At 40.8% G+C, this 17,893-nt stretch overlaps 1 protein-coding gene across 1 annotated transcript in view; it reads left to right on the top strand.

Annotated features, from left to right (window-relative positions):
• The window catches only part of LOC105621543 (Down syndrome cell adhesion molecule-like protein Dscam2), a 71,978-nt gene that overhangs the window by 41,715 nt on the left and 12,370 nt on the right, over nucleotides 1–17,893 (top strand). Inside the window, exons 7-10 of the mRNA XM_012203016.1 lie at nucleotides 2,898–3,334; nucleotides 3,851–4,107; nucleotides 4,812–5,124; nucleotides 10,207–10,524. Coding sequence (XP_012058406.1) covers nucleotides 2,898–3,334; nucleotides 3,851–4,107; nucleotides 4,812–5,124; nucleotides 10,207–10,524 — 1,325 coding nt within the window. The remainder of the gene's footprint in view (nucleotides 1–2,897; nucleotides 3,335–3,850; nucleotides 4,108–4,811; nucleotides 5,125–10,206; nucleotides 10,525–17,893) is intronic.

Raw genomic sequence — 17,893 nt, forward strand, 5'->3', positions numbered from 1 at the left:
GTGTGTGTGTGTGTGTGTGTGTGTGTGTGTGCGCGCGTGTGTGTGTGTGTGTGTGTGTGTGTGTGTGTGTGTGTGTGTGCGTGCGGCGTGTGTGTGTGTGTGTGTGTGTGTGTGTGTGTGTATGTGAAAAAGTGAATCGAAAATGTCAATATTATGAAAATATAATATCAATAGTTTTTAAACTTTGAGAATGTCCAACTACAGGGCATGAAGTTCGCGAATCAGATGCGGCGCAATTAAGCGATACCGTGCCGTTTAGCGATATCCGTCAAAGCATTCGCTCAAACTTTATGTCCTGGACATTTTCATCATTTAAGAATTATTGATATTACAACATTTTGCTGTTGACACTCTCGATTCACTTTTTCATGAGGAATATACATATGTATTTCCGGCTCTGGATCATTCTGTATATAGTAACAGAATAATAAAATGCAATATAAACTTTAAAACATTTTCTGTCGTTACGTTATATAATTAAATGTGAGCGTCACGCAGTAAATAATCAGATGTAAACTTACTACAATATTGCATTCAAAATCAATTCACCATCTGGCAAGATTGGCATCATAGTCAGGTGAGTAGATTGCATGCTAAAATTCTGTCGACTTAAGCCAGGTCGAACGCGAAGGCGATAGGGTATGTATAAAACTGTTAGTCGCTTAAAATTCAAAACGTCGCGTACCGGTTCCGCAGTTCAATTAAAAAATAGAATGGATCCGAAACATTATCAAGAGACGAAGCTCTCACACACTTTGGGCAATCTATTTATTTCAGAGCCGTCTGGTCGTACTGCCCCGAAGACGACTGGTGACGGTCTTAATAAGTACCGCGGGGTAGAGGGCGAGTCTCTGGCGCTGGCGTGTGCGGCACAAGGCTTTCCTGCCCCGATTACTAGGTACACACCTCCGTACAGATCTTTTTTGCTCTCTGATTTGGATGTAGTCTCACGCTCCGCGGGGCACAGATCCTGAATTCACTATTAATATTTTCCATCCTTACCCTCTACCCCGTGTCGGGTGGCGGTACCGTAAGATTTGACAGGGGCAAGAAGAAAGGACACGATTTTTTAATACAGAGATAGGATAATATTGAAATCCAGAGAAGAAATGTAAAAGTATTTTTAAGATTCGGTGCAGAATATAAGAGAAAGAGTGCAAAGATATAGAGAAGAAGGAGGAGAGGGGAAGAGAACGAGAGAGAGCATAAATTAGAGCAGAGCTTGGAAAGGTGCTGAAAATGACTGATGCTCTCGATTTTCATGCGATGATTTAATAATTTCGATGGCCTTTTAATTTCGAATGTAAACTAAACGCGATATTACATGAGTCACAAACAATAGTGCTAATGACGAAATGTATATCCCTGATCCGGGGCCAATTGGACGTGTTGGTTTTCAGTGCCAACTGGATCCTCCCCTCAACCCTCGAGATAGGTGACGGAAGCGCGACCTCGAAAAGGATGCGGGCTCTCTGCTCTCCCAGTATCCTCGGTGCTGATCCGGGTGGTCCGAGAGGATATCACCCGATCAATGGGGTGGTCAATGTTGCCCTACACCTGCACACCTCCAAATAAGTCCCACAATATTTGGCTGGTAAGTCCTTGCCACCTTCTCGTGCCTCCGTTCATCCGCTCGTATTAATTCATTCCCCATCCTCTCTCTCTCTCACTCGTTCAAAAGAAAAGGTAAAGAAGTGGATCGCTCATTCATGTACACATTGGGCGTGTGTGAGTGATTGAGGAGAATCGAATCTTAACATTTTTTTCACGTCGTCCAATTGCACCATCGCCATTAAACGTACCGCCAATTCATCACTACTATTTTTGTTCCTTGCCCGATCGCCTTCCACTATCCGCCATCATTTGTGATTGTACATTCGACAATATCTCACAAATTCTATTTACAGTCCTAGAATTGGTTAATCAATGCTAGAGGATGAATTTTTAAATGATTTTGTATCGCGATGTATTGTGTGAGAGATATTGTTGCTTACATAGAAAAATATGAAAGATTCTTTGCACTAGTACCCGCCTACAACAAACACGTCAAAAAAACCGCTATTGCGATCGCTTGATTACATCATTTTATTCTGGATTTGGCGTTTCTTTTTTATATTCTCCTTGCCTAAGCTAATCAGTGACGAGTGCCGTTGTGAATATCACGAAAATCAAGTATATAATCGTTCGTTGCTTTCACACTGCACACAATCGCCCCTCACCTTCTTCCTCAGGGATTTTATCGCGGCAAGAATTGACATGTGAATACTTTTTTACGTATTCTCTTTTGCTTTTATTAATCTATTGTCGTCTTTATTCTTCTGTTGCGCCCCCGCCTGCATTGCTTCTCGATCGTGAGGCTACAGTAGAAACATCTTGTTTTATTCTTGAATTGTGATTTTGTTCTTGTATAAAATTATTTCGCGAAAAAGATGTGACACCGATCGGTGAAGAAACGGAAGGCCGTGCCCAGAGACGCCCAAAGCCCTGCATATAGAATTTAAGACACAATAGCGTAGAATGGAACAAATAATATTATTCGCGTTATGGATTAAAAGTTCACAGTCTTGTACATATCTCATTCTCCCATTAGAGTTTTGTGTAAGCTGTACGCGTTATAATAGAAATATTGTAATATTATATATTATAATAAAAATAATAAGAAAATATTCTTCTATAAAGAATTTAATTCATAAGTCATTCCCATAAAAAATAAATAAAATTTATTATTCACATAAAAAATAAAATTTATTAAGAATTAAATTTATAAAATTAACTGATATTCTTGTTCCATTTTGCGATGTAAATTTTGATTTATGCAAGCAAATAAAGATACGGAACGAACAATTCTCGTTCCGACATTGATGCGAAAATCGGTAGTTTTTATTTTCTTGTTCCAGATGGTACAAGTTCATTGAGGGCACATCGAGGCGTCAGCCGGTTCAACTAAATGAGCGCGTACGTCAGGTCAGCGGCACTCTGATCATCCGTGAAGCCCGAGTCGAAGATTCCGGTAAATATCTTTGCATCGTCAACAATTCCGTCGGCGGCGAAAGTGTGGAGACTGTTTTGACTGTTACGGCACCGCTGACCGCGGAAATCGAGCCTAGCACGCAGACCATCGATTTTGGAAGACCAGCGACCTTCACTTGTACTGTCCAAGGCAACCCGATCAAGACCATCTCCTGGCTTAAAGATGGAAAACCCCTTGGATTGGAAGATCGCGTGCTGAGAATCGAGAGTGTGAAAAAAGAGGATAAGGGAATGTACCAATGTTTCGTTAGAAATGATCAGGAAAGTGCACAAGCAACAGCAGAGTTAAAACTTGGTGGCAGATGTAAGTTAAAATTTTATTCTACTTTCTTCCAATGGTATAATTAAATTAGTAATAAACATTTTTACTAATTACAGTAATGGCAATTTTGTATGTAAACTGATTTACTATATTTGTTGGGAAAAGAATCTAGTTGCATTAATCGAAACTAGTTAAAAATGGATAAATTAGAAACTTTTCCGATTGAATTTCTATCTATTATAATTCTATTATAATTCTAGTTGAGTTATCAGAATTCTGATTAATATAATCAGAATCTTCTGGTTCATTAATCTTTAACCTTTATAGAAGAAATTTTTCTTAGTGTGATTAATTCAATTAAAAATTTTGATAATAATTTTGTAAGATAAAAAATTTTCATGAATATATTATGTATTAATAAAATATTTTTTAAAATAATTTTGTTGAAATGATATTTGAATATGAAATCGTTAATTAGAAAAATTGATGCCGCAAAAACAAAAGATAACGCTATGATTGTCAACAGAATTATCTTTTCATCTCTTTGATTATCGACAGTCGAGCCCCCGCAGATCCGTCAAGCCTTCGCCGAAGAGACTCTTCAACCCGGACCGAGTATGTTTTTGAAGTGCGTTGCCAGCGGGAATCCTACCCCCGAAATTACCTGGGAACTTGATGGAAAACGGTTGTCGAACACCGAGAGACTGCAAGTGGGACAATACGTCACGGTCAATGGTGATGTCGTGTCGCATCTGAATATTTCGAGCATTCATACCAATGATGGTGGTCTCTACAAGTGCATCGCTGCATCAAAGGTGATTCTCTTGATTTTTTTTATTAAATTTTTTTATATAAAAATATGTAGACTTATTTTATTTAAATTTTGTTTATCAATCATTAATAAATAAATATATGTATAATAATAATGCAATTATAGGTACATAAAACATCCTCAATGATGTATTAGAAAAGACACGATAAATAAATAAAAGTCAAAAGAAAATTAATAATATATTAAAATTATTATAAAAATAAATATTATTTTTTAATAAATCTATTTTTAATTTACTTTTCATTGGATGTAAAACATTGTGTTTTATGGTCTGTATATGTCTTATATACAGGGATCCGTCTGTAAAGTCTATAACAACGCTTAATTCCTGAGATCATTTTGAAATGAAAATTTTAATATCGAGGCTGTAATAGTTTTTGAATTATTGTATAAGCATTTAAAGTTAGCGAATTATACCGAATAAAATTCGTGCGCTTAAGTATGGTTGGATTTTCCATTGTATCACATCTGAACGCTCGAATTTTAGGCGGTATGATTCGATAACTTTAAATGCTTATAATTTAAAAATTATTATAATCCCCCTTGATATTATAATTTTTGTTTTAAAATGATCTCAGGAATCTAATTTTAAGCGTTATTACGATCTTTATCGGACACCTGTATAATTTTTTATTTAAATCCTTCGTGGATATTCTAAAATATTTGTGCAATATTTAATTCTGTCAGGTTGGAGCTGCCGAGCATTCTGCCCGTCTCAACGTTTATGGTTTGCCGTTTATTCGTCATATGGACAAGAAGGCTATCGTTGCTGGAGAAACTTTGCGTGTCACTTGTCCTGTTGCTGGATACCCGATCGAAAGTATCGTTTGGGAACGAGATACCAGGGTCCTGCCAATCAACAGAAAACAAAAGGTCTTCCCTAATGGCACACTCATCATCGAAAATGTTGAACGAATGAGCGACCAGGCAACTTATACTTGCGTGGCACGTAATGCACAAGGTTACAGCGCACGTGGAACACTGGAAGTTCAAGTCATGGGTAAGTTTGACATTTTGTTTTCCTAGTATTTTTCTTCGAATATAATATTTCAATTTCATATAAATATTTTTTGTTCATATAAAATAATATCTTAAAAGTAAAAGAATGATTAACATTTAATACGTTCCGTGCCGAATTAAATTTATTTATCATATCATCATGTCGATGACCTACGCGACATAATTATTACCACGCGGTTACAGGATGCGTCACCAAAATTTGGATACATTTCAATTTAAATTTTCCACTATATTGTGCCTCTGCCAGAGGCACAATGTTGTTGTTAGCGTCCGAGAAAGCCTGATGCTTCTAGTAAACAGTCAAAATCTCAAAATGGCAGCGAAACCAAGTGCGGAGTATAATTCGCGCTGGGCGCTCAGCAACGGAAATAATTCGGTTCTTTGGATACCCGAGATCAACCGTTTATGACATTGTGGCAAAATATACGGCTTTAGAACAGTCCAAGGTTCTAGTATGCCAGCGGGGAAGAGTCACTCAAAAGAATACACCGCGAAGATTCCTACAATCATTAAAAGAGTTCGATTTCAGAGTAATTGTTGCGAAAATTAGCATCGATTGTTGGTGTAAGCGAGCTAACAATCCGTCGAATTGCCGAGGAGGACCTTCGATACAAATCATACATATTAAAGATACGACAGATGCTCTCTGAGGCTGCCAGGACAAGCCAAGTTGTTCGCCTCGGTTCCCATTCTGGCCTCCCAACAACCCAGAATTTAAATCTCTTGGATTACTATGAAGCGTAGTTGAAAGAATCACAAACAAGTCTTGGCATCCCAATATGACGTCATTAAGGACTGCTATTGAGGCAGCATTCATCGGCATGGACAGCGTTACATTATAACGTGCGTGCGAACGCTTCAGAACTGAAAATAGAGGCCGTCATTCAAGCTAATGGGGGATATATCGAATAATTGTGTTCTATGGGGATTGCCCAAGTGCCATGGATGAAAGAATTTTTTGTAATATTTAATTTTTCATTATAAACATTTTGTTTAAAGAAATCGTTCGATTTGTCCAGATTTTGATGACACACCCTATAGTATCGCTGCGCTTATTTTAACGCCGAGACACTACCATATCTCTAAATTTGTGAAATAAAATTAACGAACTCTATATTATTTTTATATTTAACATAAATTCTAGATATTTTTCATGAATTCTGTACCATTTTGGTTACGAAACCTATTTTTTATTTGATGCTTTTCTCTAAAATAAAAAAAATTAATTTTTTCATCTGTATTTTCCAAAATATCTTCCGACCTGAATGGAAAGTCTAGCGTATGTCACCAATGATCCACGCGGCACGGAACTTATTAAGAGAATTGAGTTTTAATGAAATATTTATTTAATATTAAGGTGGAATATTTAAATGTAACAGAATATTCATAAATTAAATAGAAATTTATTCTATCATTAATATTATAATCTTAAATACATTTAGCATAAATAATATATACAATAATTAATATGCACAGAACAATTAATGTTCTCTTTAGCAATTAATTGTTTATCGATTAAAATAATCTGTCTCCTAAATAATTTCGAAAACAAAGGGTATATTTATATTTTCAGTCATCGGCCAACAAACCGACCGATCAACGAGATAAATGTATTAACTATAATAATATTAGGATAGCAAACGTTTATTTGCAGCTATTCTCTTTACAACAGATTTTCGTGTCTGTTACGAAATCATCAATATACTTTGTTACATCGCACCGTTTCGTATTGATTATGGTACTGAGCCGGAGGCAAATTGTTTATTGAGGATGTTGTTCATGCATAGGGAACGTGTCGTAGACTTTAAAGGGTGCGATTGTAGGACACGGGCACGGATTCAGAAACTGCATTTAGTGGACCGATCATTTAATAAAATCATTTAATAAACGTAGAGCAAACGTACATCTACAGAGAGGACATACATTTGTGGAAAGTCTGGGAGTTGGTATGGCGGTGGCCGATTAAATCGTTAGTAAGAAAATGTTGCACTTGTTTTCAATTCAGATCTCTCTTCTCCCATTACGCAACCGTCTTAGCAACAAATGCCACGCATTCGTGCGTGTTATAGGCATTGTTTCATGCTGACAATGAGATAAGATACTAAGTTTTTCCGCAGCACATATTGAATTCACATACCTAAGACAAAATCAAACTTCAGCGTTCTAGTAATTAAGAAAGAACATTTTGAATTGTCGCACAATCCGAATATTCCCGCTGCAATTCGAGATTGAATGTAACGTGTCTATGATATCCACGAGCGTGGCACATTGACGCACATAATCGTATACATCCATACATCGCTCCTCCATCTTCAGTGCCACCGATCGTTCAAGAGTTTGCGTTCACGAAGCTACCGATGAATGCCGGGGAATTTGCAAATCTGCAGTGTATCGTGTCAAGCGGTGACCTGCCGTTGAACATACGTTGGAGCTATCCCGGAGAAGAGATGGGCGGCTCCTCCGGCGTACTCGCAAAGAAGGTCGCGGATCGCGTTAGCATGCTCATGATCTCAGTCATCACCGCGAGACATGCGGGGGAGTACGTTTGTACCGCCGAAAATGCGGCTGGAACGGCGTCCTACTCGACCGTCCTCACCGTCAATGGTTCGGGATTATTTGTTCCTAAAGAACACAGTCTTTATCATTCTTCAGTTGCGTTTTATCACCTTCTATCTTGTCCCTTGCACAGACCTTGCAAACAGCACCATAGTTATTCCTTCGTTTGTCACGCTTCCTTCGCGTCAATGTTGTTGAATCCTCTGCCTACTTGAATCCTCTGAAAGCTTTAATGAGATCGGGTAGTTGACTAACGCATAGGTGTTTGTTAGAATCACCGAGAATCATTCGCAGACGCCGTTGCATCTTTTTCGGTAATGAAGCATGAATTGTTTGACCAAACCTTAGTCGGACCGCAGCTTCTACCAATCGCTTTCAATGCCGAGATCGCCAATTGGGGAGACTCCGTGTCCGTGCCCTGCTCGATCCTGAAGGGCGACATGCCCATGGATATATCGTGGTCGTTCGATGGCGTATCGATCGACACGTCAAAAGATACGGGTATCACGATCACCAGAATCAGCAAGCACTTGAGCACCCTCAGCATCGACGGCGTCTCGGCGCGCCATGCCGGAGAGTATGCCTGCTCCGCGTCAAATTTAGCTGGTTCCGTCAGTCGATCGACAACTTTGATCGTCAATGGTACGACCCTAATTCCCTCGGCACGGTTTCCGATACAATAGATTCACAGTACATAATAACTATCACGAACCTCAAGTTTTCCCGAACCCACTATCCTCAAAGACCTCTTCCAAAAGATTTCTTGTAATAAAACAAGGTACATATTCCACCGCCATACCAACCTTATCTAGCAGTCCATATCGCACTTGACTGAAACGAACGTCATAATCGATATATGTAAAAATGTCTCCGAATTACGCAATAGGAAATGCGCCGCATCACGAACCGACACTTGCTTTTTTGTCTCGTTTCTCCCAGTCACTCTTTCCAGTTGCCCCGCAAATACTACCTTTCGCTTTCGGGGATGAGCCGACCAGCTGGGGCGAACTGGTCTCAATCACCTGCTCTGTCACGAAGGGTGATCAGCCTATTGAAATAACTTGGACTTTTAACGGAACGCCAATCGACAATCGCGACTCTGATGTAGTAGTAGCCAGCACGAATCGAAAAAACAGTGTCTTAACTATCGAATCGGTCGCAGCTCGACACGCTGGCGATTATATCTGTACTGCGTCCAATCGCGTTGGTGCCACGACATATACGGCTCATCTGGCTGTAAACGGTATATGCAATCGATTCTCACAGAAGAAATGAATGCGCTTCCCGTCTGTTATGCATTTTCCTCGTTTTCCTGAAACGATTATCGTAGCTGATCACTGAATACTTAACATTTATGAACACAATTACGCAACTTTTTTTACACTATTAATTACTAATTATTATTTCCTGTTATGAATTTATTAACAATATCATAATATTAACATTTTATTAATTTTTTCCTCTTTTATTATATTGATAAAAAAAGTGCAAGAAAATTTTTGACTCATTTATCATTCACTCGTACATATATTTTATCCCATCACCAATCACTGTTATACTTTTTCTTATTATACCCTCCTTTGTCTGTCATTATACTCCTTCGTCTGTGCCGCTGTCGTTCACGCAGTCGCGCCACAGATCCTTCAGTTTTCCTTCGGTGACGATCCTCTCAACTCCGGCGAGATGCTGTCGGTTTCTTGCACAATCGTCAAAGGTGACTTCCCTGTAAAATTGATGTGGACTTTCGACGACATCCCAATCAACTCGAGTCGGCCGGATGTTAGTATTGTGACCAATAAGAGAGTCAGCTTCTTGAGCATCGACAGCGTGGCGGCGAGACATGCTGGAAGATACAAATGTACTGCGACCAATGCTGCCGGATCCGACAGTCACATCGCTATACTTTCGGTGAACGGTATCGCGCTCGTATATGTAAAAAGAAACGCATTGCCTTACATATACATATGTCCTGTATACGTACAGTTTTATTATCCTTTTGTAACTTCTTCTATTTCTGCAATAATATATCAATTGAGTAATTACCGTTCTTCGCGCTCACTGTTATTGTCGAGACGATAATCCTGCGTAATGTACTTCTAACAGCGAGATTATCGTCACAGACGACAACGTACGGTCCATCCCGCAGTGACAGCGAAACGATGGTCCTTGTATATTTTTTTCCCTTTATTTTGTTCTTATTTCATTTCCCTTTACTCTTGTTGAATCTTTTCCTTTATTCTTGTTTTAATTTTATTTGAAAACCTTTTCCTGTATCGCTTTATAATGTATATCATTACAATATTGTTCGATGTTCTCTATTGAAATATTATTCCTTATCCTTCCCCGATCTATCCTCTGAAGATTCAAAGGTGCTATTTTATGAGTCATCTAATTTGATTCTGAGTTTGTGATTCGATAATATTTCCCGTAATCTTACTGCGAGTGTTCGGGCGCCACTCCGGAAGCTTCTACGTGTGATTCACGAGTGTGCCCTTCGCGGTTACAGTTGCACCGCAATTGGCACCTTTTACTTTTGGTGATGAAGCTGCCAATGCGGGAGAGATGGCGACTGTTCAATGTGCTGTGATAAAAGGCGACCTGCCAATCGACATAATTTGGTCATTTAACGAGCGTGTGATCGACATCGCAAATGGCGCATTCGACGAGCACAATTACAATCCTGACATAGTGATAAGCAGGAGTAGCAAACGAGCCAGCCAACTGACGATTGAATCGGTAGCCGCAAGACACGCGGGCGAGTATTCGTGCACTGCGAGCAACACGGCCGGAACTGCTACCCACTCTTCGGTTCTTTCGGTGAACGGTACGCTTGACCAGTTTGAATCAATGACGGTTGGGTGGTTGGTTGGACGCACGTAATATCGAGTTATTCTTCTCTTAACGCTTTGTGGCACTCAGAAAAAATTGTACAGTAAATGCGCCGCAGCTTCAAGATATAATTAATAATAATCGCGTAGTTGAAAATATCAATGATATTTTTTGTTGAGTTTCTTTACATGACTGAACTTTCTATAAAATCATTGCATCTTGAGAAAGAATCGTGAAAGATCACAATTGATAATTTTTCACGAGTTATTTTTTTATACTGGTTCAATGTTACGTAGTTTTTCTATGATCTTGACAGTACCGCCGCGAATCGCACCCTTCGAAATGGCCGACAAAGCGGTTAATTGGGGTGATTCTGTATCGGCGGTTTGTACGGTGGTTAACGGGGATACCCCGTTAGAGATCACGTGGGCGTTGAATGGAATGCTTATCGAGGAGAATCATCGAATATCCGTGACTACTACCAAGAGGAACAGCCTGCTGTCTATAGATTCTGCGAGTCCTAGTCATGCGGGCACTTACACTTGCGTTGCCTCCAATGCTGCCGGCGCAATCACTTATTCCGCGGAGTTGACAGTCAACGGTACCTACGACAATCGTTCGAAAAGAATCTCTGGATTCGTTTTTCCCTCCTACTCTCCTCGCCCTTTTCTTCCTGATGAAATTCGCGTGTGTATTTGGACATTTAATGGAAAAAGACCGATAGCTATTCTAACAGCTCTATTCATTTCTTCTTCGTCTTCAAATCTTTTTCTAGCGTTGCTATTTCAAGTAATTGTCAAGAAGACTGACAATTTATATAGAGAAAAAAAGAGGGGAAAAAACACGTAATATCCGTTGCAGTTGCACCGCAAATTGCACCGTTCGATATCGCCGAGGAACCAGCGAATTGGGGCGATTCCATTTCCGTGGTATGCGCCATTCTCAAGGGCGATTTACCGATCGAGATTACGTGGGCCTTGAACGGTGAGCCGATTCGCCCAGAACGTTCGGACATTAATATCTTGGCGACAACTCGGAAGAATAGCATCCTCAGCATCGAGTCCGTGGCTGCGAGACACGCAGGAGAATACACGTGTTCGGCGTCGAATAAAGCCGGAGCGACCAGTTATTCAGCGACTTTAACTGTGAATGGTATATCTTGTCTGAGAGATTCCCTGCATTTGTCCTCTATATCCCATCATTTTCCATTATTTGTCATCATTACTCTTCCCCTTCCCGCTCCTCTCAAAATCATTGTCGATGGTCAATCATGATCTTTGTCGGATCGTAAAAGACATGTATTACTGTACTTATACTTGTCAGTATTATATCATCAACTTGTAGTAGATTGGTTGCTACACGATCGATCATTTGTCCACTTTAGTTGCTCCGGACATAGCTCCTTTCGTTCTCAGTGAGAAACCAGCAAATTGGGGAGAGACAGTCACTGCGACATGTACCATTTTGAAAGGAGATCAACCGATTCAGATCGAGTGGGCGCTCAACGGCCAGCCGATTTCTCATGATGTTTCTGATATAACAATTGTCACAAGCAAACGCGTCAGCCTACTTACGATCGACGCTGTTACGGCTAGCCACGCCGGAGAGTACACTTGTGTAGCCACTAACGCTGCCGGTGGAACAAGCTATTCCGCTTCCTTAGCTGTCAATGGTACCATATTACGTTCTTCGAAGTTTTTATTAATTCTACAGTGCATGTATGAATCTTCCACGTATATAGCTTGATATTAATACTATTTACACATTCATTCCCAAGAGGTCCTTATGTTCCTTCGCGTTCTCAGATTTAACAAAAGAGACAGGCTATATTCATGATATCAGAAGACGAAGAAAGAGATTTAAATATACATATAGATCTTGTCTATATTACAATTATATTAAGTTTAGGTGTAATATGATATTATATAAACATTTGGCGAGAACCGTAAGTTTGACGAAAGTAAAATAGGGCTATAATTAAGACATATCCTTAGTTGCCCCTGAAATCATGCCATTTGTGATCGGCGAGGAACCGGCGAATTGGGGTGACACCATCACTGTAACTTGCACGGTGTTGAAGGGCGATCACCCGATCCAGATCGAATGGGCACACAACGGCGAGCCAATTTCTCGAGATCATCCCGACATATCAATAGTTAGTACCAGCAAGCGCGTCAGCCTGCTTACAATCGATGCCGTGACGGCACGCCATGCCGGGGAATACACCTGCACGGCTAGCAACGTTGCTGGTGGAACGAGTTATTCCGCATCACTGGCCGTGAATGGTACAAAGGTCTCCCACGTCTTGTGTTTCGCGTAGTTTTTCTCACTTCGTCCTATCGTGCATGTGCAGAGCGATTCATCATTCCCGATTTCCTTCAATTCCTTTCTTTCGGAAGCTCGGAAAAAAAATATTATCAATGATACTGAAAAATCTCGTCGATAATCCTTTAATTTCTTCTATTTTAGCAAATATTCGGAATAATTCAAACGCGTCGTTGAAAGGATTGATTCTACAAACAAAATTATGATGCTTCCAAGCTGCTATTTAATTATTATAAATCCAATATTTGTTCTTTATATTACTTTGGATAAAATTAAATTTAACATGAATCTCTGATTTATTATAATATTATAATATTATAGTTGCGCCGCACATAGGGCCTTTCGCGATCAGTGACGGACCGGCGAATTGGGGTGACATGGTTTCGGCGACGTGTTCCATTATGAAAGGCGATTTTCCCGTAAAGATTGTTTGGACATTTAACGGCAAACCGATTAGTTTGCATGATTCTGATATTACGATCACGAACATAAATAAACATATGAGTGCTCTCAGCATCGAATCCGTGGCCGCGAGGCATGCAGGCGAGTACACGTGTGTAGCTACGAACAGAGCCGGCAACGTCAGCCATTCGACCATCCTCGTCGTCAACGGTATCTACATATTTCCAAACACACATGCACGTCAGCTAAACGTCGTATAGCACTTGCCTAATCCATCATTGCGATTCATAGATCATTAAAACCTGCCTCATTGCATTGTCTTAATCTCATGATACAATACCCTTGTTCCTATAATCGCCGTAAATTGTTATCGCTTGCCAACGACCGTTTCACGAGGATCATAAAAAGACCGTAAGAATCGTGAGGAAATTTTACTGACACGTGGATGTTATTTATCGATTCTCAAGCGCGATTCGCGATCGCAGTTGCTCCGCAGATATTCCCGTTCACATTCGGCGACGAGCCGATAAACTCGGGCGAGGCGATCTCTGCGACCTGTTCCATTCTCAAGGGGGACTTCCCGATGGACATTGCCTGGGCATTCAACGGCGAGCCGATATCCGTCGAAAGTACAGATCAGTTCTCTATTACGAAGAGCAAGCGCCTCAGCGTCCTGTCGATCGATGCTGTCGCGGCTAGACACGCCGGCGAATATACTTGCACCGCGTCGAACAAAGCCGGAGCCTCCAGCCATACAGCCGCTCTAGCCGTGAACGGTAACATCGCGCGCATGTGTTCACGTGTATCTATATACGCGACGACATTTCGACTATTCTTCCTTCGCCGGGCGAAGACAAAACCTTCCTTTTCACCACATCTCCTTCAATCTCTTCATCAATACTCATAATCTTTTCAACATTCCCTTGTGCTTCGTCGAGTATGGGGAGTATGGTGAGGACGCATTTGTCTGTTGTTTGATCTTATCGCGCATTCGCGGACGTTGTATCTCACTTATCACATTATTATGTTAGCTCGAAGCAACGACATCATGAATAGATATTATCTCACTGAACTTATCTATCTTTATATCTTTCTCGAATTAAAATCTATTAATTATTATATTATTTATATGAAGAAAAACATATATGGTGATAGAAATATACTAGTAAGAGAATATAAAATGATAATGAAACAGATCATGATAGTGAATTAGATCACGACTAGAAAAATTTTTCTATATAATATTCTCCCTATAATAGACACCTTTGCAACGGTTTTTCGCGTATAGTACGCAAATGTTCGAACGCAATGGATTTATCTTGTAAATAGGTTTGTCATATTTTGGAAAACCGTTTTCAGTCGCTCCGCAGATAGCGCCGTTCTCGATCAGTGACGAGCCCGCGAATTGGGGCGAAGCGGTCTCGTCGGTTTGTACGGTTGTGAAGGGAGACTTGCCGATCGAAGTAGCGTGGGCATTGAATGGCGAGGCTATCACCAAGGAGAATTACGGAGATATATCGATATCGAGTACCAGCAAGCGAGTCAGTCTAATGACAATCGAGGCTGCGAGTCCGAGACACGCCGGAGAGTATACTTGCACAGCCTCGAATGCTGCCGGAGCGACGAGTTACTCCGCCACCTTGGCTGTGAATGGTACTGGCATGACATGAAATAAAGTGCCTCGTTGCAATCGAGAGATTGAGCTTGAGATTCTGCTTGCAAGCATAATGTACCTAAACGAAACTGTTCTCCTATCCTCGCGTATACAATAATAACACGGCATTCCTTTAAAACCGTCCCATCGCGTGAGGTATAATTGGCAATTGATAACGTACAAATATGAAAGTTTAGCAATGACATGACCTAAGATTATTAAGATTATTAAGGAAGCGATGAAAGCGGAGTACGTTTGCTCGACGATGCATTTATAAATTCTACGATTTCAATTGATCCACACAAAAGAAAAATTTATATATTTTTTATACACCGCTATATTGATCATTTTCTGCGATTGTTTTCAGTCGCCCCGCAAATTGCTCCATTTTCTATCAGTGAAGAACCAGCTAATTGGGGCGAGCAAGTTTCTGCAATGTGTAGCATTTTAAAGGGTGATTTACCAATCGAAATACGGTGGAGCCTCAATGACGAAATTATTACGCATCTCAATCATCCCGACGTGATAATCACAAATACCGGGAAAAAAACATCCGTCCTGACCATTGAATCTGTGACTGCTCGTCATGCTGGCGAATATAGCTGCGTCGCGAGCAATCTGGTCGGATCCGTCAGCCGTTCCGCCGTTTTGTCGGTCAATGGTATATTTAAAAAAAGCCGCATGTCAAGACGTAGTGTCACCGCCAGCACTTTATCCCGCAAAGTTTTCGAAATCTATCCTCTTCAATAACAAATTTTAATCTATCGATCCTTGGATATCGATTCACATCATGAAAAACCAAAACCTTCAATTTTATTCCTCTCATATCTTTATGCAAAAATCTCAAAAACGTTTTCGTTCGTTCCTCACGTTTTTGAACTCTCAAGGCTAAAAAATCCAAACACGTATTCGAATTTTATTATGCGTGATTTTTCCTTCGTTTTCGAATCATATACTTTATCTTCTTTTTCGTATCACAGTCTCTCCACAGATAGCGCCGATCTCCTTCGGCGAAGAACCCGTTAATGCCGGAGATCTGGTATCGGTGCAATGCGTAGTAACCAAAGGCGATTTTCCTCTGGAGATCACGTGGATCTTCGATAATCGTCCTATACAGTCTTATCATGGCGACGTGATCGTATCCGATACTGGAAAGCGCGTCAAACAACTGATCATCGAATCGGTAGCTGCGCGACACGCCGGGGAATATACCTGCGTTGCTTCAAACGCAGCTGGATCGACTTCCTATTCAACCATATTAAACGTGAATGGTACATCTTTCGACAAGCCACAGTTTGCATTTCTGTATTTAGCCATCTTTTGTCTGAATTTATCCTCACCTGATTTATCCATCCCTCCGATATTTTTTTCACGAGTCTCTCGAGGCTTCTTTCTCGTTTTATACTTTTATCCCATGCCGTTATTTCTCTCTGAGTTTCTCCGTATCTTCGCCTTTCATATACGTTGTAGCACGACGTGTGTCTGTGTTTTCTAGAGCCCGTCACTGTCATTTTAGTCAAATGTTGTTATTAAACATGACATTTTTTCTCAATTTCTTTGGTTATACCCGCCTGTTCATTCTTTTGATTTCATTATTGATCGCGAAACATTATACAGCATTAGGGTGGGATACATTTGTGCGTTTTTGTAATATGATAAATTTTTCAAGTCTGTGACAAAAAAAAACGCACAAGTGCATCCTGATACAAGAATAATACGTTCATTATAACACAGACTTTAAAAGAAACGGAAATAAGAAGAAACGAAGAGAGGACGAATGAAACGAGGATATTTCGCGAGATAATACAACTTCTTATTGCCGATCTAATAATCGCGCAACTCCGCCTGTGCTGATGTAGCCTGCGGCTTTAAGACTCTTTCTTTCCTTTTCTGATTTCTTTCTCTTTCTCTCTTCCAGTCATTCCGAAATTATTGCCATTCGCGTTCGGCGAGGAGCCGCTTAATTCAGGTCAAGTAGTAACGGTACCGTGCGCAGTGGTCGAGGGCGATCAACCCTTGCAGCTCCGTTGGACCTTAAACGGTCATGCGATTTCGCCGCACTCCGGAATCTCGATCGTGGATTTGGGCGGACGTGGCGCCATACTCAGCATAGGATCCGTCCAGGCGACCCATGCTGGAACGTACACGTGTGTCGCGGAAAACCTTGCCGGCAGACACGAGCTTTCGGCCGATCTCATTGTGAACGGTGCATACTCTGATCCGCAAGGATATACTCGATATTTCGTTGAGTCCTACGAATTCTCCTCAATCCTGTATATCCAAGTTATTTCCCTATCTGTCATCCTAGATTGCTTCTTCCCATAGCCATAGACACTCGTTTCAAAATCGATTTTCAAATATCCGTTGCGCTCTTACCGATTTTTGTGCGATAAAGTTTAGATTATAATCGTCATTTTTGCCGATGCGGTCAGACACGAGAGCAGCTGCTACGATTACAATTACTAAGCTAATCGCGCTCAATGATATCGCGTCTTAAATCTCAAGCGGCGCAAATTCGCCTCGATAAGCGAGATATTCATTCTCGCCCGCGTGTCTCTCTTTTTCTCTCTTACTCTTTTTCTCTTTCTCTCTTCGTCTATTATTGCCTATTGTCTCTAGTTTCTATTCGTTCTCTATCTCCCGGCAGTCGCTCCACATCTGCAGCCGTTCGCGTTCGACGAGGCCAACTCCGGCGATCTGATAATCGTCCATTGCGCGGTCGTGAAAGGGGACACGCCGATTTCACTCAAGTGGTTGTTCGAGGGCCGCCATTTAGAGGTAGGCGAAGGAGTGGGTATCACCGCGTTGGGGGATAGAGTCTCAGCCCTGACGATTCCCGCTGTCAGGGGGGAACACGCTGGGGAGTATGCTTGCGTCGCCGATAATCCAGCGGGCAGTGCTCGGCACAGCGCCCATCTGAAAGTGAACGGTACAGAGAAAATGAATACACAATCACAAAAGCATCCAGTAAAAGACAGAGAAT

The sequence above is a fragment of the Atta cephalotes genome (assembly GCF_000143395.1).
Source record: "Atta cephalotes unplaced genomic scaffold scaffold00034, whole genome shotgun sequence".
Taxonomy (NCBI): Eukaryota; Metazoa; Arthropoda; class Insecta; order Hymenoptera; family Formicidae; genus Atta; species Atta cephalotes.